We start from the raw sequence: 23393 nt of genomic DNA on the forward strand, positions 1-23393 counted from the left end.
GTTTAATAAACTCCCCTATATCAAATTTCATGATAATCCATTTATCACTTCTCAAGTTGTTGCATGTGGAGGGACAGACATGGCATATCTAACAAACAATTTTTCTTTTTAGTTGTAATCATGTCAAAAATTTCTTTTGCTTTAAGTATGTGTTACAATACATTTATTATGTACACTTTAATTACAGTAATTGTAAAATTCATGGATCCTCAGACTCCATACTGCATAATGATTCAACTCTAACTCCAGCATCATCCTCCCAACGGTTCCATGACAAAACCGTACAAGACAAAACCGCACACGAAAATTGCGCACAGAAAGCTCACTGTCACTAATTTTCGTTCATAAACATATTCTTTGGTCATGTCAATAATAACAGTGCATCAATAACATATTTTGGGGCAATCAGCCACGTTAACGCGGCTGAATGCCCGAGAAGATTTTATTGAATTTGATTCCGAAACGTCGGTGTACTACGGTAACCAGTTAACGCTTCCGGTTACTTATAGTATTGTGAATATGGGCATTTGTCAGTGTGAGCATTTGTCCGTGTGAGCATTTGTCCATGTGAGTAATTTTCGTGTGAGCATTTATGACAGTGAGCTTCTTTCTGTGCGCAATTTTCGTGTGTGGTTTTGTCGTGTACGGTTTTGTCTGGTCACCCCTCCCAACATAAGAATTTACTTGACAATCAGATAAAACTTCTCATACAGTTGAGACGATGCCTCAATATGCAGTATTTCGGATGATTGGAGAGCACTACATTTTTAAATAAGGCCTATCAATGCTAGGCTGTAGTGGCAAGAAACATACGCAAGAATGGGGTTATGATCAAACTTTCATTTAATCAAACTGCTTGTAAGTGCAAGTTCATTTTATAATCGGTTGAGTACTATTCAACTTAAAGAGTACAGAATCGCAGATGGTGCTTGACAGGCTGATAAAGAAAGATTTCCAGGGATGCTTCCAGGCTTGGCAGTGGCGCTGGGATCGTTGTGTTCACTCCCAGGGGAACTACTTCGAGGGTGATGGATGAATTTAATACCTGAGATAAGTGTACGGGTTTTTATAGGCGCAGTCTGGAAACTTTCCGATCGCACCTCGTATAGCATACATGTCAGACTCAGGTTTTTTTAATATCCAAATACAAAAAAGAGTAATGCCCCAGTAAAACTGTTGGTCTAATTATGCTAGAACTTTGCAAATAAATATGTATCATTGGTAGAATTTCTGACACGATGAATGAATTAGTGATTAAGCCTCATTTTGCCACTTCTCCTAAAACCCACAATCAAATGATAAGACAGTCTGCCAGAAGTTTTCTAGCATTTTCAGAGGTGTTTGCTGCCTCCATCACAGTACAGTCACCTCTGAAATGCTGGTAACATCTACTAGACCAGCGTTCGCAACCTACGGTACATGAGCCAATGTTAGGCGGTATGCAAACTAAGCAAGAAAATCAAAAGATAATATTAACATAAATAAGTTCTCCCTGAACGCATTTGGTTAGTGGTACATTTAATGTGTTAAATTAGAATTAGTAAAATTCCAGCAAAAAAGGGTGAGAACTATACAGTGGAACATTCCAGAAGACAAGTCATCTTTATATATGCCACCATGAGAACCTTAAATCTCACAAAATGAGAGACAGAGTACTGAAAAAATAGGAGGAAGCAGCAAGACAGTTAAAAGACAAAGCCAATATATTACATAAGCAAGGATGAAAAACGTCACGTCACAAACACATTTTAGAAAATAGAGAAACAGACTATGCGAGAATGAAATTTCAACGTGCCTTGGTCTTTGATTTTTGACCATCTGTGTAATTATATATGAGATAACTGTTTCTTAGAAACAATGTCAGGACCATGCACTCTTGGAATGAGGCTCAAGTCAACTGTAGAGACAATCACAGATTCACAGATATGAAATGAAATTGATTATTACCTGCAGGCGGGGATAGCCAAGGTGTGGCTCTTCCTTGATGTGCTGCGTGTCACGGAACACCACAGCCCTGATCACCCCCCGGATGTGGTCCTCTGGCCATGACCCCAACAGGATCCTCTGTGGCCTACCACGTCCCTTGGGTCGCAGGTCTGCAATCATCACACGCGGCAGCAAATTATTCTCAGTTTTAAGGTAACTGATACTTCATGAGGGGAAAATTTTGTTTTTGAAGATTTATATGTTGGTGACACTGTGATTCTCTCCATCAGATTTTTCCTGCTGTATTTTCAGTGAATTTGCTCGTGGGTTTAAAAGTATGAATGGCATCTTTTTTATATAGACAGGTACCATCTATCTATGATAGAACTTTACTACAAAGGCTTTGAAGTTTTATGCTATCACAAGCATGTATAACCACCAGAGTATCAACATTAATCGTGGCTGATAATAGCTGAGAGTGCAGAATTCGGTTCTTGAAGGAATGACATTTTCAGAAATGAGTAATTTGTGACAGATGGTGGATTAATTTTCTAGAAGTGGGAATTCTGAAGAGTTGGTTGTGGAAACAAAACTGAAACTACAAAGTGAACTTTGTACTGATGGGAAGACACTGACAACATTACTTCTTGTGAAGATGACATTGCTATATCCTAATTGAGAAAAGTGCCATGCAGAATTGTCCCTGACTGGCTACAAGTTTGGAGATCAACATATGATCAATGCCTCAACAGCAGGTTATAAGCAATGTAATTATTCAAATAAATGATCTGATGGTGCTCAGATACATTAAGAACTTGCCTGTTTCTTGTAGAACAAGTGTACAAATGCAATTTGTGCCCTTTCCCCCACATCACACAAATGAAACTAACTGTGATTACCTGTATCTGTGTGTATTTAACTTCCTTACTCTGTGACCAGTACACCTATTGCATTGAAATTCAAGTGTGTTTCCATACATACAGCACGAATAGTATTACCGACTCAAAGAAAACGTACAGAAAACACTCATGGAAGAGTCCACCAGCCCATCAAACATAAAAACACTAGTGGATCTGTAACTATTCTACCAGAATTCTCAATATTTTACCTGTTACTGTAAGCAGTTCATTTTTGGTAATGCTTCCATTTTCAAATCAATGCCTCTTCCAGTACCAGGTTACTTTACAAACTGATTTGCTCAACCCACATAACTCAACAAACACCCTGAGACACTACAGGTGGTTTCTTACCTGAATAGGATTTATTTCTTAACACAGAAGCTGTTGTACAGTATTCCTATAACTTAATATTCCAGGGAGTTGTCTGTATAGCTGATGGAAATAAAATGGCATAGTGCTATATTGACTTTATTAAAATGCCTAGTGGCACAACTGTATTCCCACGGATATTGGCAGATGGCGCTTTACCAGGGGATTCCTTTTTGAATTATATAGGCAATTTTTGTTCCAAATCTTTCTTGGTTGCAATGTAAGGGGTGCTGTAACAGGGTTTGATTGTATTTAATGTATGTAATGTTTGACTACTGAATTATTTTTACTTAATTACTTACTACCAAGTTCTATAAATGAATAGACGTGAAATATCTTATCTTTTCTGTTACTGCAGTGATGACTCATTTATGCATTAAACAATGTCTATCAAAGAAACAGCAGTGGACATAGATTGATTTCTTGGAATTAAAAACTGCATATGGTCTCCTAGGAACTATATTAGACATACATTCAAGCAAACAACAGTTATCAATGCTGTGCAAAATACTTCTGTACAAATTCCTAGGCATATATATAATTGCAGTGGAGCACCTATTAATTCTTGGAAGCTGATGCTCACCTAAACAATATTTAAAGAATAAGTTACTACTGCAAGGAAACACAACACTTCTCCTCTACAAAGATCAATTGGTTAATGATGTTTAAAGAAATAATCACATTTTATCCATATCCAGAGAATCAAACTAAATACGCGAATATACTGGGAACGACCTGTTCTTCAAGTGCCTGAGCACTGCGGGTCCCAACTTTTCGTTGGCTTGATCTATAGACATTCGGTAGGACTCCTTGGATGAGGGATTGGCCCATCGCATGGCCTCTACCTGTACACAGGACGGCACAACACAGAAAAACGCAGACAAATATCCATGGCTTGAGTGGGATTCGAACCCACAGTCTTAGCGACCAAGCGGCAGAAGGCCCACGCCTCAGACCGCGCGGCCACTGCGGACCCCACGTGAATATACACTGTGGGCAAACTGCAGTGTTACAGATTGCCAAAGCAGGTCCAGCTGCACAAAGTAATGGGAACTGTTCATAAAATTTTCATGAAATTTGATACTGAAGAGTTTTTAAGATGACTATATAAGAAGTTATGACACAATCTATATTTAAAACATTACAGTGTACCCAACAGAATTATGGTGTTCATTTTAGTTATATGGTAGTTACCAGGACTTCACATCAATTGGGCACAGGGGTCAGGGGTATCAGTAAACGGAAACCTGACCGAAACAGGACACTTCTATGCAATTTTAGATACTTGAGCATGAGAGGTTCAAACCCATAACTCTTCCTACTGTAGATACCCACTGTTCAGTATGGCTTCACACTCCAAGGCTCTGATATAATATACAAACTGAAAATTACCTGCACCGCCATCAGCTGAAGGTCCCAACATGTTGTGCACACGATTGGCATACAACACAAACGTGGGGTATGGGATGTCATATTTCCGAGCAGCCTGGGACAAGGACAGTCCTTCTTTCAGCACAGAGAAGATTGCTTCAGCCATGGTCTCAGGTCGCCAAGACTTGAGCGGCCCACGTTCACGGAACCGCAGATTATGCACCAGGCTCTGGTTCGTGTTCCAACATTTCTGCCACATTGACTGAAGCTGGTACTGGTAGCTGTCTGCTGGAAGATGGGAATCAGAACAACAGAGAACAACAGTCAGTGGACAGTAATATAATCAACACATTCATAAGCAATGAACTGTATTATGTAATCTGATGTTCATCACTGCATCAACAAACCACATAAAATACACAAACAGCAAGAAACTAACAAGTTGAAATTTTTATGCCAAGACAGCAAATCCATGTACTAAAGGCACAAAGGCCTATTGTACAAGCAATAATCTCAGGCATCACATAAATGTCATTGTTATTTTGTGTGTGTGGGTTGAGAGTAGGTGGGTATGTTGTCTGATTCCAACAGCCTTATTTTATTTTAAGGAGAGTTTATATAATATTTCTATATCGTACAACAGTTATGGCATATTCAAATACTGACGTCTGTATGAATATGTATCTCACAGGCTCAAGTTCAAAATGAACTTGAATCTAATGTCAGAAACATGAATTTAAGGCACAGGAAGCATTTTGAATTAGTTATATCTAACTAAAGGACTTCTTAATTATATTTCAATCACATGCATTTACTTACTGAAATATGTATTATGAAACAGGAATTAACAAAACAGATACATATTCATGTTAGCAATATAACATTCTGCATGAAACTCAAATTATCTTAGTACAAAAGTATTAACAGTAGTACTGGAATGCACACATAAAAAGGAGCAAAACAAAATAAGGTAATAAATGAGACAATGTTGCATGTTGCAAAAGAGAAACATATTGAATGGAATGGAATGGTTGAATCCTGAGGATTGAGAACACAGTTATGAAAAATTAAGTTATATTCAAATCAGGAGGGGGGGGGGGGGGGGAGATGGAGCAAGGAGTACAGAAAGAAATTAGAAATTTACAGGCCACTTGAATGTTTTGAAAATAAGGAGGTGTATATACTTAATAAAGGTCATCCATCCCTAGCTAGATGAATCCAATCCACACTCTCCCATTCTAATTCCCTAATATAAAAGTTAATACTATCCTTCCTAGCTCTTCCTTTCACACTTTCAAACCAAAAATTTTGATAAAGAATTTCTCATTCAACCACTATTGTGAAAAGAAAACAGGCTCAATGTTAAATTAAAATATTTAATTATCAATATTTGCAATAAAACAGCATATGTCCTTAGTAAATGTTATGTGACAGTCATCAGTGTATTGCTAACAGTGCCATAAACTCTTCTTAGTGGAAACAAAATCAAATTCATACAAACATTTACACCTCCCAATATTTAATACTGTAACCAATTTCCCCAACCACTCATTACACTATAGTTATTTGGAATGGGGTGAATACTGAGGGTTGTTTCATAATGTTACACCTTACACTATGCCTCAACACTGGAGTGGTTTATTTGAAATATTAATATTACAACCACATTATAAACATCAACTGGGCATATTAACTTTAGAATGGAATGAAAGTTTTTTTAAAAAAAAAACTGAACTGAATGTAAAATAGTGATAGTTGTCAAGTCATGAGAATAACAATCTACCAAGTCTCAATATCATGCTCAAAGAAAACTCTATACATCCCAAGACTGTAATGTGAAACTTAGGCATACGAGATAATGAATCCTGAATGATTAATGCATTTCAAGGATATAATAAAATCCTTAATACTGCCAAGGAAATTTTGTGTTGTGACATGAACAAGACACAAGTTATTATTCCTATCTTTGACATGCTACACTCAATAAAACTCTTTCTCTGATTAATCAGAATGACATAATGACCAAAATGTTTATTACACTCCATTCGCAGATTGAAATGAGAATTATTCAGTTTATATAAAATGAAGTTCAATATTTCTGATATCTGCTGGCATTTAATATCTACACCCATAAAAGCAACAATGCAGTATGCGACAGTTGGGACTGATCACTGAAACAGTGGGTATTTCCTGAAAAAACACCACGAGCCTATGATTAAATTTTTCCCCGCCAGCAAAAACATTACAAATGCCCGAGATACAAGGAAAAAGATGAAGCATATACCCAGATGTTATAGTTTGATAAAAATTTTAACCTTCAAGCCATTTCACTGTTTATTTCCATTCTGTATGAATGAATGCAACACTGCATTCTGTAATAAAAGCATCTTTGTCCACACTTAATTCTCTTAACTGTCAATAATGTTTTGTTGCTTTTCTGTTATTACAACTACAATCCTAACTTATGTAGCAAGTAACAAGACTATTTTGTGCAAATTCTCAGCAGTTTTTATCTACAAAGAACAACTATGTTCCAAATAAAACAACTGTAATATCTTACTTCCTTTTCATGACAAATATGATGTGTAAACTGTGCACCAAAAAGTATTAACTTAATCAAATAAAGTGTTACAATCATTCTTGTTCATTCCTGCAATAAAACTTGCATTTCTGCATCTATTTGGAACCCCTCTACTACACACCAAATAGTGAAGACATAATTATGCTTCTGGATTTCATTGTAGTATAGTAACCCCAATCATCACAATTTTTCAAGTTACTTCCCTTGAAATGGATAAATCATCTATCAAAAAAGGTAAAACTTCAGTTATGGAAGACATTAAATTTTCCATTAAGTTAACAAACCTGTACATTATTTACATATTGAGCAAGTGGAAGTATATGGGCTGTGGTTACTTATGAGGCACAGTAGATTCTCCATGCATTCCAATTTCTTTTCTCCAGACACATACAAAATTATTATACTAAATACTCTTCTTAAAAAAACTATCTGATATCTTAAATAACTAATGTGATGAAGATTTCTGTCTTCTGGGTTGTTGCGCTGTATAGTATTGTAGATGTTTTCCAACGTTTCAGAGGTCATACTGCCTCCGTCATCAGGGCGATTCATCGCAGTATGACCTCTGAAACGTTGGAAAACAGTTACAATACTATAATGCGCAACAACCCAGAAGACAGAAATCTTCATACTCACCGCTGTAAAAACCTCAAATCTTACAACTAATGTGATGTCATTACATCAACAACACTTGAGAGAAATTCCATTGCGAGAAGTCCGCTATCTCTTTCAACACATCAGTACATGCCAATCAGTCTCTTAAATAGCATGGCGTGTTTTTTCTTATGCACTTCTGTAGTTTGTGTATGAGACTGTGCACTGTGCATGCTAACTAAACACACATTAGTTATGAAAAACTAAATGTAACATTAGCTTTATAAATGAAATTATACACATAAACAGGCAAAAGCTTCATAATGCAGTTAAAATAAAAATATTACATCAATTCTGTTGTACACCTACAGAAAAACTGAAATTAAAGCAGAATCTAATGCAAACATTCATGCAATCATTCTTTTTTCCTGAGAATGAAGGGTCCTTATCTTCAAGCATATGCAAGTGAGGACATAAAAATTAGTTCCAAAGCAGTAGTAACTCAGCTAGCTTTCTGAAAGGACTTCACTGCCTAAGATCCAGAGACCAAGGTCTGAGATACACAACTAGAACATATAGCTTTGTGACTTGATAGAAACTGTTTATTATAAAAAGAATTAATAAATGTAGGGTAATTTGATTTATGTTACATTTTGGGGTGGGGTTGAGGTGTGGGAAGCATCTATTTCAACATGAAGCCAAGTCATTCATGAAGTTTTGGTAAATGCCAATCACAGTAGATCAAGGATGATTCCCACTTGCAACTTTCTTCAATCATTCCCCTAAATTAGAAACCAATACCACAACCACATTCATGGAGGGCTAACTGGCAAAGCAAAGGTTTTCTAGTTCCAATAATTTGTTCTAACATATTCAATATTAGATGAAGATAGGCAATCTTTAACATAACCCCTCTCAAATATGGTTCAATGACAAATAAAATTGGCAGCTGAAAAATAATGAAGCATCAATCAGTCACAGAACTGCAATATTTTCTCATAAAACCTTTGAAGTTAAAATTACATTGTAGGCACTCGTGATGAAAGGGCATACAAAAGGTAGGAAGTATCAGTATGGTTATCTGTTACTGAACAGAGAGCATTAGCTATTTTGTTCAACACAGATGCTATTTTTTATTTTTTTGTGGGATCTTTGCTACAAATTTTGTTAATTTAAAAGTACAAAGTTCCCTTTACTTTATAATTAAAACAACAATGATGATGCCGTCTGGTGTTGTAGCATCAGTGTGTTGACCTTACTTGTTTCTCTATTCACATACTGAAGGGAGATGGTCATCCTTTACCTCCCAGAGTTCAAATGCAATGTCTATCAATATTTAATTAATTAATCTTGTCCGTCTAATCACAATTTAAAATTTAAAATCAAGATAGTTAAAATACCATGTGATGCTCCTTATCGAAACATTCGATTTACATTTGGAACATCACTTTCTCACTACATGTTTCGGTTCTTACATGAACCATCTTCAGGTGTGTAAAAAGTACAATTATATAAACTTAAAACTTAATCATAATTTCTTATATGCAACTTCTTTGTAGTTGTTTATCAGTTATTAGTGGTGTTCACTTCCAGATTCCATTTTAATATATTTGAAGTTGTTCTATATATGTGCGTCGTGTTCAAATAAACTTTTAGGTTGGTGAATGTTTTTGTTGATGTTTTTATATCAGTCTGAGATGAGAGGTGTAGATGAGTTCCGACTGTCTGGAAGTACTATCGTATTAACTATCTTAATTTTAAATTTTAAATTGTGATTAGACGGACAAGATTAATTAATTAAATATATATTTTCACAATATGACGCAACTCTATCATCTATCAATATTATTTAAAATATGAAAACTTTGCCAAATTCCACCTCAATCAGATGCCTGAAATTAAGAAATTATGGAGAAAGGTAATTCCTCTTATGTTAATCCTGTTTTGTATGACTGAATTTTTCTAGTAAGACTTAACCAAAAATGAAAAGAATTCTGAGGGATGTACTCTGAAAATATTTTCAAAAACAAAATTTATTGAAGAAGGTTTTAAGGTGTTGCCTTCCACATTGAAATACACCTGAGCTGTTCACCCTCAAACTTGTCATATTTAGATGGTTTACTTTACTCCATGACTAAGCTTCATGTAAGAATCTTTATCAACCTTACTTTATTTATCACTGAAGGTGAGAGATGATAGAAAATGCATTCAATATGACTGCCATCTACCAATTTCAAAAAGCCAAGGAATTAATATTAAGAGTGTACATCCAGGCAGTGAAACTCATGGACAGAACTACACTCTTAATACAGTGATCATCCTTTATATTAGAGATATATGATTTTCACTTCACTTTCGTTTCAATATTTATATTGCCAGTCTGAGAAGAGAAGATAATTATTACTGTTTGCAGATTACTTTGTTTTCAACACATGAGTGAGTTTGGAAGGGGTAGGCAGTGTTCAGAAGTCAAGGCAGAAATGTTGCGCAGTGCAGGACATACTTTCACTTTGGTACTTCCAAACCATTGGTAAGTTCCTTATTAAAGTTGCAATAAAAGTCCATACTGAGATACAACAACTCTGAGTCAAAGTATACCATTTTCATGTTGTAGCACAAGAATATTCATGTCCTACCTGAAATGAAACAAGAAGATAATAGAAAACTAGCTAATAATTTTCACCGCCAAAAGGAATACATACAAAGAAGAGTCCATCTCAGATTAACTTAAATTTATGCATATGTGCGATTTCACAATAAAATGGCTGACATATTACTGAGTATACAGAAATATCAGTTAGTAAGATACAGTAAAGATTGTTGGTGTTTTTAATGCTAACTTTACACGCAGCAATCTTTAATGCATTTTGTTTCAAGTATTTCTGAAGCAGACATGCCATATAAAAGTAGCGATGACGGTTCAACTGGATCTCAAGCACAGGTGCAACACCCAGGCTAGCTATGAGCACATCGACACACAACGCTGTACACTAAAACAAGGAACACTTCAACAAAATGTCTCTGCAGTCACAATAACAATATTGGGGATTGTGGAAAGGAACTCTGTAACTTTTTTTGACACTGTTCTGTAGCAGACAACAATGGTTTAAATTTAACTTACTTGCCAATAGTTAAACCAAGAGTTCTCAATCTGTGGGCCTCAGATGGCCAATATGTTTTCTGCTGCCTGTGCACATTTTTATGATGCAAAATATTTACCTGATACCAGAAAATGTGCTCTGCTATGTTGCCATTATTAGGCAATCACCATAAACAAATGTTCTGCTAAATGTAGAACATAATATCTAGAATGAGGGTATATCTGACCGAGGAACACTGCGAGGGAAGCGTGTGAAATGTAACAAAAAAATTAAAAGTTACATTACGTTAGATTGCACATGCAACAATGACAAACACATAACTAATGATGGGTTTTTGTACTAGAAAATTACGGAGTAATATGTGAATCTGTTTGCAGTGTACGGTTAGTGAGACATTTAGTAATCTGTCAAGAATTTAAAATAAATCATTCCCTGTTACAACCTGGAGGCCCACAAGTTAATCAGAAACAGTGAATGTGGCCCCATTTCTGATAAAGTCGAGAACCCGATTTAAACTGAAGGCCAGAGTTTTCAAAATAATTTTTAAAAAACATTCTTATTCTTCTGTCTAACATAATTATGTAGCTACATATACTAAAATGAACTTAGTGAATCATCTTGTAGCATTATTTCCATTTTATATGGTATAAATGGAATGTGAAAACCTGCATGTTTTAAATGGTGAGGGGGGAGAAGCTTCTGGAAGTCCAACTCCAGAAACTGAATTAATGCAGAAGAGTGAGTATTCCTTGTTTCAGGCAACAGTCCAGGTGGCCCATTGGTACAGTTAGAATGTGTTGCTCATTTCATCACTACGGTCGAAGTAAAGGGACACAATGCTGTGCTTCTTGCAGAAGGCCCACCACCACCGGAACCCAGCGAGTCCCGTAAATTGGAACTCAGGATCACGGGCACGTCTCAGTTTTTCTACAAATGCCAGAATTGATGCCAGGGACTTTCTGGTCCTGCGGTTGTAAGGCTGTATGGAGATTTCACAACAGAACTCCAGGACTGCACTCTCCTCATAAGCTGTGAGACCTGCTTCCTCCAAGACCACCATACGTTTAGATTTGCCAAGAATATTATCATAGAGAGTGCCCTTAGGAATGCCATAACGCGCTGATGCCTGGGTGAATCGCATCTTCTGTGTTACTACCGCATGTATAGCTTCCTTCAGCTGAGCCTGCGTCCAGGTGGGCACTTTCAGTTTCAGGAATGCGGAACAATCTAAGAAATACAAAACAAAACAAACACTAATTCTACTTTCTAATAAAAACTTAAAAAGCAGCTTCACTACAAAAACAAAACCAGGGCAAACCAAAAGGAAAGTTAGAAAATGAGTAGTAAGTCATCATCAATGGCTTAAAAGAATGTTTCACAATGGTCGCGACTTGTCACTATGAGAAACCGTCAAACCGCTCCACTTTAACAGAGGCGTTGGGAGATGGATCGGGATCGCTGGGAGTGCCTTCTTGGGGCAACAGGCCGTAGCGATAATTGCAAGAGGCGCGACTACTGACGACTCCCAATGCTCTTGTGCGCCTCCACAGCGTCATCACAGGGATGTTGCACTTCTCCGCGGCTGGCTTTATTGGCGTCCCCTGCTTTACCAGTTCTATGGCCGCTAAGAGATCATCTTGTGTCCACTTAGAGTTAGAACTTTTGGACATCTGCAAGGCTTTCCATGCATGAGGCTGCAAGAAGGGAGCGGCTTGCATCTGCTGGGCTTGATCCAGAGAAGAGGTGCAGGAGAGAGAAGAAGAATAACTAGAGCTCTTAGGAGGCGCCAGATTGGGCTCTGAAATAAGAACCCATCAACGACAGTCAGCATAGTACAGCCACCTGCTTGCTTTAGCCCATTAACATTTTCATATTCTACTCTATGTTAACTAAGACTCCAAAAATTACGTCTTGACTTTTACTGACATGGCTCTGTAATTTTGTTCAGTCACTTCTGTCTCCTACTTCAAATATCAAGAATGAAGTTTACCAAAGACATCCCTACAATCAAATTTGAAGATGTGCATAAAATTCCAGTGTTAATTGTTCTGTCGGAACACATACACACATGCAAGTGAATACGCTGCAGCAGCCAGGACATTCTCAAGCCTCTGGTAGGTTGGTAGAGAGCATGCATTACTTCAAGCCAAGATCTGGTCCGCCCTCAATGCCTCCTCCAGTGGATAAACAAAACAGCTTTCATCGATAACAGTATCTCGAAGGTGGTGTGAGCATCAAGATCATGTTATTGCTTCTTCAACAGTCTTCCTCCAATCTGAGCAACAGTTCACTATCAAGGGCATCAAAGTCTACCATCTGCTCCTCATAATTGAATGGCCCCCACTTCAGGGCATGCCTGGTTCTCCTCATGCATTTTACAAATAATGGTGCATCACCTGTCATGGAATATATCTATCCTTCAGATTTGTCTTCATCTATACCCTGACCCTCACTGATGATCCAACTGTTTCTTAATTATATGAGGTAACAGTACAGTCGACCGTTGCAACAGGTCATACAACAAGGCATGACATTAAACTAATGAAAAAAATCCATTAATCATATGAAATATACATTTTTCTGCACATAATGGTATCTCCCTCCCTTCAATTTCAAGCATTGCATGAATTTCATATGGAATATATGAAAATTACCAAAGAATTATTCATTATGAATATTTCTGTCTTCTGGGTTGTTGCACTGTGTAGTATGGTCGATGTTTACCAACGTTTCAGAGGTCATACTGCCTCCATCATCAGGGCGATGACCTGATGACAGAGGCAATGGGTACCGGGGTCCTTTCCCGGGGGCAAAGCCGGCCGGGGCGTGATGCCGACCACTCACCCCCATCTAGTGCCAAGGTCAAGAAAGAGAGGAGCTATACCTCCACTCACCCCAAGTGCCTTTACCGCACGTAGCGGGACAAACTTTACTTTTATTATAAAATAATTACTATACAGTGCTGAAACCCACCTCTTTGGAGAATGACAAAATTAAGTATACTGACTAGGGCAATTACAAAAATTTGTAATAAAATTTTTACACAATCTCACTGGACTAAATAACCGATTACAATTAAATGAAGCATACATTTTATACGTAAAAATATAAGGTTGGAATGATTCCAGTGACAAACTAAGGAATTTTAATTTTCAGAATTAGAATTAATTATTTTTATTTTCAACTTTTCCCGAGTATTTCTAGAAGAAGATTACTAAATTTTAATATGAAAACTTCTGTTTAGTTAAGAAATTACTGGTGACCTATAGGCCGACACCTACGTGACATTATGTAGTCAATTTAACATGGGCACTGTTTCTAAGCGAGGGATTCTACATTTGTGATTCAAGGACATTCATACTGATATGCAATAAATTATTGGAAAATAATACCTGTTACATAGTTTCGTAAATCACAAAAAAGTTAAGAACTTTAATTCCCTTGCTGCCTTTTAAATTTATGTTACCAAATCTGAATACCTTCCGATAAAAATTCTGTTGATCAGTACGATAAAGAATACTGCACCGATCATGAAATTAATGCGAAAAAGTCAAAACACTTCCAGTCGTCACTCAGTATTGCGTTTGTATCGGTGACGAAGCATCGTGTAACCTAGGCATAATCTAAATACTTAAGAAAATCTTAATAAATTGCCTTCATTTGTAAAACTAATCAAACCTACAGTAAATCTGGATAGCCAGCAATCAAATAATTTTCCACATCTACTTTCAGGAATATAATTGCCTCATGGCCACAATGTCATGCCAATATTCCAAAATGTACAAAAAAGCTTCAATAACTGACAAAGTCAAAGCATTCATTCACTAGATGGTGTTACCACACAGATCAACATTGACATCACTCCTGTGAGGGCTTCAAATCTCATCTATTTTATTTATTTATCCAGGCTTGATAAGTAACAAACTTGGTAACACCTTAATTCTAGATATGTCTGACCAAGACGTAGATTGGAGAATACTAAAATGAGTTGTTGTTGTTGTTGTTTTTTTTTTTTGGGGGGGGGGGGGGAGAGCATGAGAAGGTGTGGAGACTGATTTCAAATGGCTCAGGATGACCAATGGCAGGCTCTTACTAACACCTAACAAACATTTGGGCAAAACATTTCTTGACTGGCTGAACGACTGCTATTACATTTACATACGCCCACAATAGTGTTTAAAATAAACAATTTGTTTCAGTCTCTACGGTGTGAAATATGCCATAATAAAATGTTTCGGCATATACAATAAAAACAGTGCACCCGTTTCAATCAAGCCAGAACAGCCCAGTAACCTATTTCCAGAGAAAGTTAAATACTCGTACGTATTAGCAAACATAAGTTTGGTCTGCTGTGGGCCAGTTGTAACTGTTATCAAAAACTCTGCATTTTGCGCACAGAGTGTAAACTTTAAAATTTAACAGCATCATATAATTCCAATCTCTATGTCCAAAGTGGTGATTCCAACAAAACATTTGTGACTCTTATTTCTAGCCCATTATGACCCACTTAATTTAATTAGCTCAACAAAACTATATATTCATGACGACGCGTCTACGAATCCATATTTGCTTCATGTTTTTCACGTCCAAACACTTTTCATAAGCCGTTCATTCATACTTCCTTCACAGCAAAGACCATGCACCACGATCACACAACGGGGCAAATAAAATATTTTCGTATCTTAAGTTCGTCTCACAGCGGCTCAAGGAGAGATGCCTTGCATACAGCAATTACCGGAATGTCTCTCGATGTAATTATGAACCTCATCTTCATACGATACTTTTCTAACGAGTGTTACATTTCAAACGCATTTAAAAAATTATTTATTGGTCAGTCATACAAACACCTTGTTCTCAATTGCTCCAGTGTGATACGACTAAATCAAAGTTATTGTTTGTTTGTCATCAGTCTTTCGACTGGTTTGATGCGGTCCTCCATTTTCGCCTATCTTGCGCCAATCTCTTCATTTCCACATACTTCTTACAGCCCACATCCTCATAAATCTGCGTCACATATTCCAATCGTGTCTCTCCCTACAATTCTTCCCTTCAACTGTTCCTTCCATTACCAAATTAACCAATCCTGGGTGCCTCAGAATGTGTCCCACCATCCTATCTCTTCTTCCGGTAAGATTTTTCCATAGACTTCTTCCTTCGCCTATCCTGTCTAAGACCAGCTCATTTCGTTATATTATTCATTTATTCGAGCCTTCAGATATCCGAAGTGACAAGGTTTGTTCTCAGGAATCCTATTAACTAGTTTCGTGTTCTTTTAGCATAGGCATCAGTAATATACGCATGACTAAATCCACGGGGAAGAGTCCTTCAGAAGCTAACAGATGTTTAACTTGTCAAGAAATTCTCCATCTTTTACTAAACATGAATTTCATTACCCTAGCCCGCCAACAGACCCCATCCTGAGTCACGTGGCTAAACTAGAATGGTTGCTTCTTACATGGGGTAAACTCGACATCCAGCGCTGTGTCCCCATGTAACTGACCTCTGGCTACTGCATAATAAATAGTCGGCGAGTTAATTTTGTTGCCAGAATAAATACGCGTTTATTAAATTAGTAAAAGTGACCACATAATCAGAAATTTTATCACCAACGCATTTTAAAACAAAGCACGGGATGTATGAATTGTGTGAATATTCTACATTTTTAAATTCTTGCATGCCAACTTTTGATGTCTTATAAACAGCGTAAAACAGTAAAAATCAATCCAATGACAGCATAAATATCCATTTTGTATAATTATATCAAAGACATATTCACGGCATAAGTATACTGGACATAAAACGTGTTTCATTTGTCTCTACAACTTTTGTTCGAAACGTTTTTCGTTCCGATAAATATTTATCTAGTTACACCCGAGTTGAACGCAGAACCACATTCAGATGTTTTCATGTAAAGTTTCTGTTAATGTCGTCTCATTTTAACAGAAACTGTAATGTGTAGATAAATTTTATTAATACGCCCCAACATTAAATGACATGAACATCCATTCAGCGGTTCTCGAGTTGTTACATGCAGACGGACGGACAATGCCGAATTATGGCAACTTCTTTGCAGAAGCATCTAATGAAGCCAGAGACATTTGTGTGTATGTGCTGCGTGTGTGTATTACGTAAAATTAATATATCTTTTAAGACTTGAGAATTGTACACACGCTAAACAATTTGTTTCAGTCTCTACGGTGTGAAATATGCCATAATAAAATGTTTCGGCATATACAATACAAACAGTGCACCCGTTTCAATCAAGCCAGAACAGCCCAGTAACCTATTTCCAGAGAAAGTTAAATACTCGTACGTATTAGCAAACATAAGTTTGGTCTGCTGTTATGTCCCACCTGATTTAGCAATCAAAAACTCGGCATTATGCGCACAGAGTGTATCCATGGGGTTCGTACGATTTTCAGGGCAAACAGCGATACATTTTTCTGTAAATGCTTTCGAAATAAAACAACAGAGACAAACTACCCTTAGGGTTCGTGTATTTAAGTTACACTGCTGGCTACAAGTCTGTGCACATCCGGGAGGTCCTGGGACCAGTCAATTCGATCATGGTTTACAGTGGTTTTCCTAGGTCCTAGAGCAAATTCTAAGCCGATACCAAAATTCCACGTTTCACTGCATGACTCTCATGCAGCTCTCTCAATATTAATATCAAAATTCGCCCAATGGAAATGCAAAAATTCCACCGAATGCTGCCCTTCCCAAGGCGAATGTCAAAATTAAAAATTCCGATGGACTGAAGTAAAATCCTGCTCCACTTCCGAAAGTCTCACTTCTCTCCAGCCTACCTTTATGCCAGACGGACGAGCGGGCACCGCCTGGGACCCTCCACAGCCAAAACGTTATCTGTTTACCCCGTCAAATGTAGTGTCTCTCTTCATTCATAGTCTAGAATGTTCGTCTACCTCACGCAACTATACGTTCGACTGTCAATTATTTAACTACGCTGTTACAGCTGCACAGGTTTATAAGACGTCGAATGGTAGAATGTATATGCTGGTATATCTCAGCATTTTCCTGGAAGGATTAAGAAAAAAAAAGAGCCCATCAATCAGGAACGCCGGTCACCGGACCTAGATTCGAACCCAGGAGTTACGAAAGAAGTGATAAACACTAAACCGCAGCGTTCCGTGGCCATGCTATTGGAAGGAGTGACCACGTGCGTGTATTTTTTTAGGTTCTCATTCAGTTATAATAAGAGTGGGCTTTAGAAGCGAACATTTCACTTTATTAGCTATACACAGGCTCCCTATTACGATTCTGAAAACAAAACAAGGTTGTTCAAGAAGTTATCTCTTTATAAGCACAATGCAATTTCACTAGCTTCGTCACTGGCATACATTTATGCAGAAACGACTGGTCGCAGTAACATCAAAAATGAACTTCAACTAACTCCTTGGTTCTCTTTTTGACGATTCCATCTGCTTAGAAACATAGGTTATTTTCGTTCCAGTGCCCCTCCTCTCGTCTACAGTATATAACCACTTCTAACGAAAATATTGACGGCAATGGAAATATAAAGTGCCTAAATATCCTTCTTATCTGGAGGCAGAACCATTCTGTCAGCATTCTAAATATACACAATAAATCATACGCACAGAACAATCCCTTTTTCCCTGTAATGTAAATATGCTTTGAACAATGACAACTGGAACTAATTTACATCCTTTGTTTTACTGTGGCCTAGTATTATTCATTTTATTCAAAACACCGACGTGAATCCACTTGCATCTTCCGATAGCATCTGTGAACAAGTACCACATTTAATCCAAGCAAAGGAACGACACAAGATTCTTGATGCAGTATGTGTCCTCCGAAGTGAAATACGTCTAATTTATGCTCCTCTACATACATTTAATTTAATTTAATTAAGTTAAAATGTGTGCTGCAGCATGAACTTTAGTTTCATAGTTTTACACAACTTCTGAACAAATAAATTCACTGACAGAAACAAAATGCATATTTCTGAAGTGGTATAACTGCAACCTGAAAATGAGAAATGAAACAGGTACTGTAGATGAAAGCTAAATGATTCTTATACTTGGAGGGTCGGTGATAATTATACTACTGGCAAGCGAGTTCTAGTAAAGAACGTCACGCAGACTACTGACAAATGTATAATTAAAGTTACTAATGATTTAACAAAACGACTGGATTTTCGTAACAGCTGTAACAGTGCATTCAGCTCATGTTCCGAACTAATGCACATAATAAGACTCAGCTATGCAAATAATAAATAAAAAAGCAATTTAAAATGTCTAGCAACATTCTGACTTCCAAAACCACTTGTCTACTGTCTCGTGACGCAATGGAGGGAGCATTCGCTGGAGACAATAAACCATCAGATTGGAGATATTTTAATAACCGTATGTAATCACACACACACATACACACACTAAGAAGTACACAAAAGTGTCTAATTTCTAGTTGTATGATCATTGTATTCTGATTTGAAAATAATTATATAGTTAGTAACAATGCGTTATGTAGAGGTAATGTTTCGAACCACTGTGTTAATTTTGGATGCAATGGGATTTCAATCAATACGCTACCTCCAAAAGATTTTTTATAACAGTATTGAATTACAAGTTCTCCAGCACAGTGTGTTATTAATAACAAAGTACGAAGTAGTCTAGGAATGCAAGCCACATGGAATTTGCTGACAGTCAAGGATAAGGTTTGGTTACTTACCGGCAAGAGACGACGTGGAGGCACCGAGCCAAGCATGCGAAGATTCAAGCAGTTTGGCCTGCAACAACAACAGAAAGCAATCAGCACACACACAGAAACACAACCCACAACAGCACTCATACACAAAGTTGGGACGAAGTGTACAATACTTTTTCGGGAACCAGACTCGATTCGCGAATCTCCCGAAAGTGAGCAGAGAATCGTGAACGTGAGGTACCACACCATGTGCCCAGTCCCAAAGCAAATCTTAGGCCCGATATCGAGAAAGAAAGAAAAAGTTGTATCGCTGCATGAAAACGCGTGACCTTGAGAGCGCAAAAGTTGAAAATGCTTTGCGTGCGCTGCAGCTGTGTGCGCGAAGCTGAAGGCCATGTCTAAACTCATAACGATTGACTTATAACAGCTGAATCTATAATCGACTGTAAATGCATACAAAACCCACTAACGGAACATTTACCATAACGGCGTCACTTGTCAGCGACTTTCCTATTCTTATGACCACTTAAGCATGCCTAAAGTAATGTAATTTCAATATCCATCACTGAGATGTGATTGGAATTTCGAATTAAAGAATACGAATGCTAGTACAGAAACTCGGATGAATTTGTTCGATGGAAGGGGATGTCCAGTTTCAGGAGAAACGGTGGCGGTAGGCTATCCCAAAATCTTACGTCACAGGAATAAGAAACAATAAAATATATCGTGTGAAACAATGACAGCAATGCAATGGTTAGTCCTGATTAAGCAACTGTCGCTGTTTCGATAAGCACCTGAAGGCAAGGCACAGAAACGGGGGAAAGTTCTGTCTTTCTGAATGGTGATGAAACTCAAAAGAAATACACCTGAAGGTGGGAAAGAAAACCACGAAGTTTATGAAAACACGTCACACACAACCGAGGAAGTAAGTCCTGTTTTACCGAACGCTAATGGAACTAACAGAAGTCCACCCGGTGCAGCACGTCAATGCAAACACCACCTGCAGTCTCGGGTACGGTCTTAAGGGCGACTCTGCAGATACCGAGCACATTCCATGCAAATGAGAAACCAGACCCAGCAATCTGGGCCGGTTATTAGCCTCCAGCCGCTTGCAAGGTAATTCTATATTTTCACCCCACCCCGGACAAGGGAAAAGATGACACCTCCAAGAAATCCTCCCCACTTTTGTTACATTAACAGAGAAAGATAGATTTCTATACAGGCCTACCGATACAAGCCAGATGAACACAAGCTCACGAAATGTGTTGTCTTCCAAAATTTAAGTACAGTCCTAGGAACTTCAAGATTTTGCTCCTTAAATCTAGGATTAGAATTCCCTCGTAGAATGGATAGGTCTGTTAGTTTACATTACACAGAACCTCATACCAGCATATTTACGGTAAAATATCTCTCAGCATTCAGCAAACGTTTGAGAGACCCCACCCCGTCCAGGCCATACAGAATCACACAGTACCTTACACTTGAAGTCAATATTCAGCACAATTATTACGCATTCCGTATGCAAGACAAAGATATAACATAAAGAAAGGTTTATGAAGAGTTCATTTATCCTGCAACAGCAGATTGAATGCAGAGAATTCTTTTATTCAACATTCCACTTCAATTTATTCAACAACCAGAACGTTATAGACAAGTAATCTCTCGTTATTATTTCCTCGTAATATCATGTTCCATTGTGAGTAAATTGCTCAAGTCGAAACACAATAAGCGAGTTCCGGTTTAGTTTGGGGGAGAAGCACAGGATTTCCGTTCGAATAAATTTCATATATTATTATACGATAATATTATAAAGCGTTCACGAAGAGGATAGGAAATGAAAGGTCAGAGGTGGGGCAGTATACACAGGTCTTTCTTAAGTCAGTGAATTACAGAAAATAAACTTGTAGTATTCTACCGAGTTAAAATAAATTAATAGACTGCGCTGACCCCAATTTTCGTATTATTCGATTCATCATTTGCTGGACGCGATTAATCATTGACAATAAATTAATATGTATCATAAGCGTTGGATTCTTAGGTTATTTCGGAGAATCAACTCCCTCTATAAACAAAGGATACAAATACATTAATTTCGTATTTGGAAACACGAAACAGAACATCTAATAATTTCTTCTGAATCGATGCTCGGGGAAGTCAGCAGCAAAATTTTAAAAATGTTATTGTCTTCGTGAAAAGAAACATCTTTCTCTACTCTAATAATTCTTTTGTTTTCACGACGCGCATAAAATGAACACATATACGGGAAGTCGTGTCTGTCCGCATGTTTCAAGTCGAGAACCGATGGACGTATTTTGATAAATTTCGACATTACAGGTCCTTTCAAAGAGCAGTGGAGTCCGTTTTTAGTGAACATCGACCATCACATAAGCACACTTTCACAACTGATGCAATATGTCATGCGTCTATCGAGAAATAAGTTCTGATGAAAGATATTTGTACAATAAAGTTAAGTATCTTGTTTTAAGAATGAACACACGTCTTTATATTCAGAATATGACGGTGCAAAGAACGCATGGAAACTCTGGGAATTTTCACCTTTACAATGCTGTTTTATAAGGAAAGATGTGCATATGGCATCATAAATACATGTCTATTCCCTTTAAGAATTTGAAAAAACTCGTCTAAATAATAATATATAATTCAGCCAATATGTCAGATGTTTAAGGAAATAATAACTGTTGACAGTGTGAACCATACAAAACAAATTAATATTACAAGCAGCTTTCCTGACTGCTAAAGCAGATGGTACACATAGTTACCATTGGTTTTAAAGTGTTAATAACCCTCCAACCGACTCTAAAGACCAGTCCAAGTTTGCACTTTTAAATTTCCTGCAATCATGGCGGCTGTACGAAATTTTAGAGTTTTCTTGTAAATCTCGGGGCTCAGAAACCACAGAACACGAAAGCAAAGGATTGGTACATACAACGGAACGGAACGGAACTCACTGTCTTGGCTTTGAATCCCCTATATAGCAAGCATGGTTTATTTTTTTTATCATCGTTAAAGAAACTAATCATGAACACTCAATCCTCACTTCTGCAGGGGCTCAGCCATGTGACTAAGCATCGTGCAAGTCAACAGGAATTCATAGCCATAATAAATCCACTATAAGTTTCAATAAACGTAAAACTTGTCAGATTGCTCAAGTTCACAATTCTTTAGCACGGACAGGATGCTACCAAAAAGGTGAAAATTCACGAAGAAATCCCACTGCATCAGATACCCTGTACGAACAAGACTTGGATTCGACAGAACTTCAACAGTAAAAACGAATGGCGCAGAACCACAATTCGTGCCTGAGAAAGAGCTTGCCTGCCTGCCTTTCTCTAGTCTCTTTATTTATTCCTTTGTGTTTGCTTGTTTTTTAGTTTCTTTTTTTTTACTTTATTTAATGGTCGTCTGTTTCATTCTTCATTAGACGTTTGAATCTTTCATTTTAGGCCAATGTTTAGAGTCTGTCTGCTTCTTTAATTATTTATTTAGATTATGTATGATTCTCTTTTGACCTCTCCTTATTTAGTGTTTCCATCCTCCCTTCTTCAATTACCTCACGTTTCTTCATCCCTTTCTTAATTGCATTTGTCTATTTCTTTCTGTTTTCCATTCTTTATTAAAACTCATTTATTTATTTACTCCCTTTAGCGCGTGCTTACTTATTTATTCATCTCTATATTTAGTGTATGCTTGTTTTTCTTTCTATGCAGTGATCGTAAATTAATAACTACCACTTATCGGCTAAAAACCTCGCACTGTAGCAAAGCTAGCAACTCTCTAACGGCGACTTCGAACACGGCGGGGGGCAAAGTCCTTCCGCAGCCTTCAGGCACGCAATTTGGTGACGGC

General features: G+C 37.4%; 1 protein-coding gene across 10 annotated transcripts in view; it reads right to left on the bottom strand.

The window, feature by feature from the left end:
* LOC110827709 (protein bric-a-brac 1) overlaps positions 1-23393 on the bottom strand; it is a 456379-nt gene that overhangs the window by 6969 nt on the left and 426017 nt on the right. For 9 of the 10 annotated variants that reach the window (XM_087352109.1, XM_022059610.2, XM_087352108.1 and 6 more), the window contains 3 exons: positions 19551-19608; positions 4587-4853; positions 1948-2096 (listed from right to left, as the gene is read on the bottom strand). In XM_087352109.1, the coding sequence (XP_087208235.1) occupies positions 1948-2096; positions 4587-4853; positions 19551-19608 (474 nt within the window). The remainder of the gene's footprint in view (positions 1-1947; positions 2097-4586; positions 4854-19550; positions 19609-23393) is intronic. The other variant, XM_087352111.1, reaches the window with a different exon arrangement.

Source organism: Zootermopsis nevadensis, unplaced genomic scaffold (genome assembly GCF_977971745.1).
Source record: "Zootermopsis nevadensis isolate Lab colony 2312 unplaced genomic scaffold, Znev_1.0 Znev_ptg000020l, whole genome shotgun sequence".
NCBI classification, from domain to species: Eukaryota; Metazoa; Arthropoda; class Insecta; order Blattodea; family Termopsidae; genus Zootermopsis; species Zootermopsis nevadensis.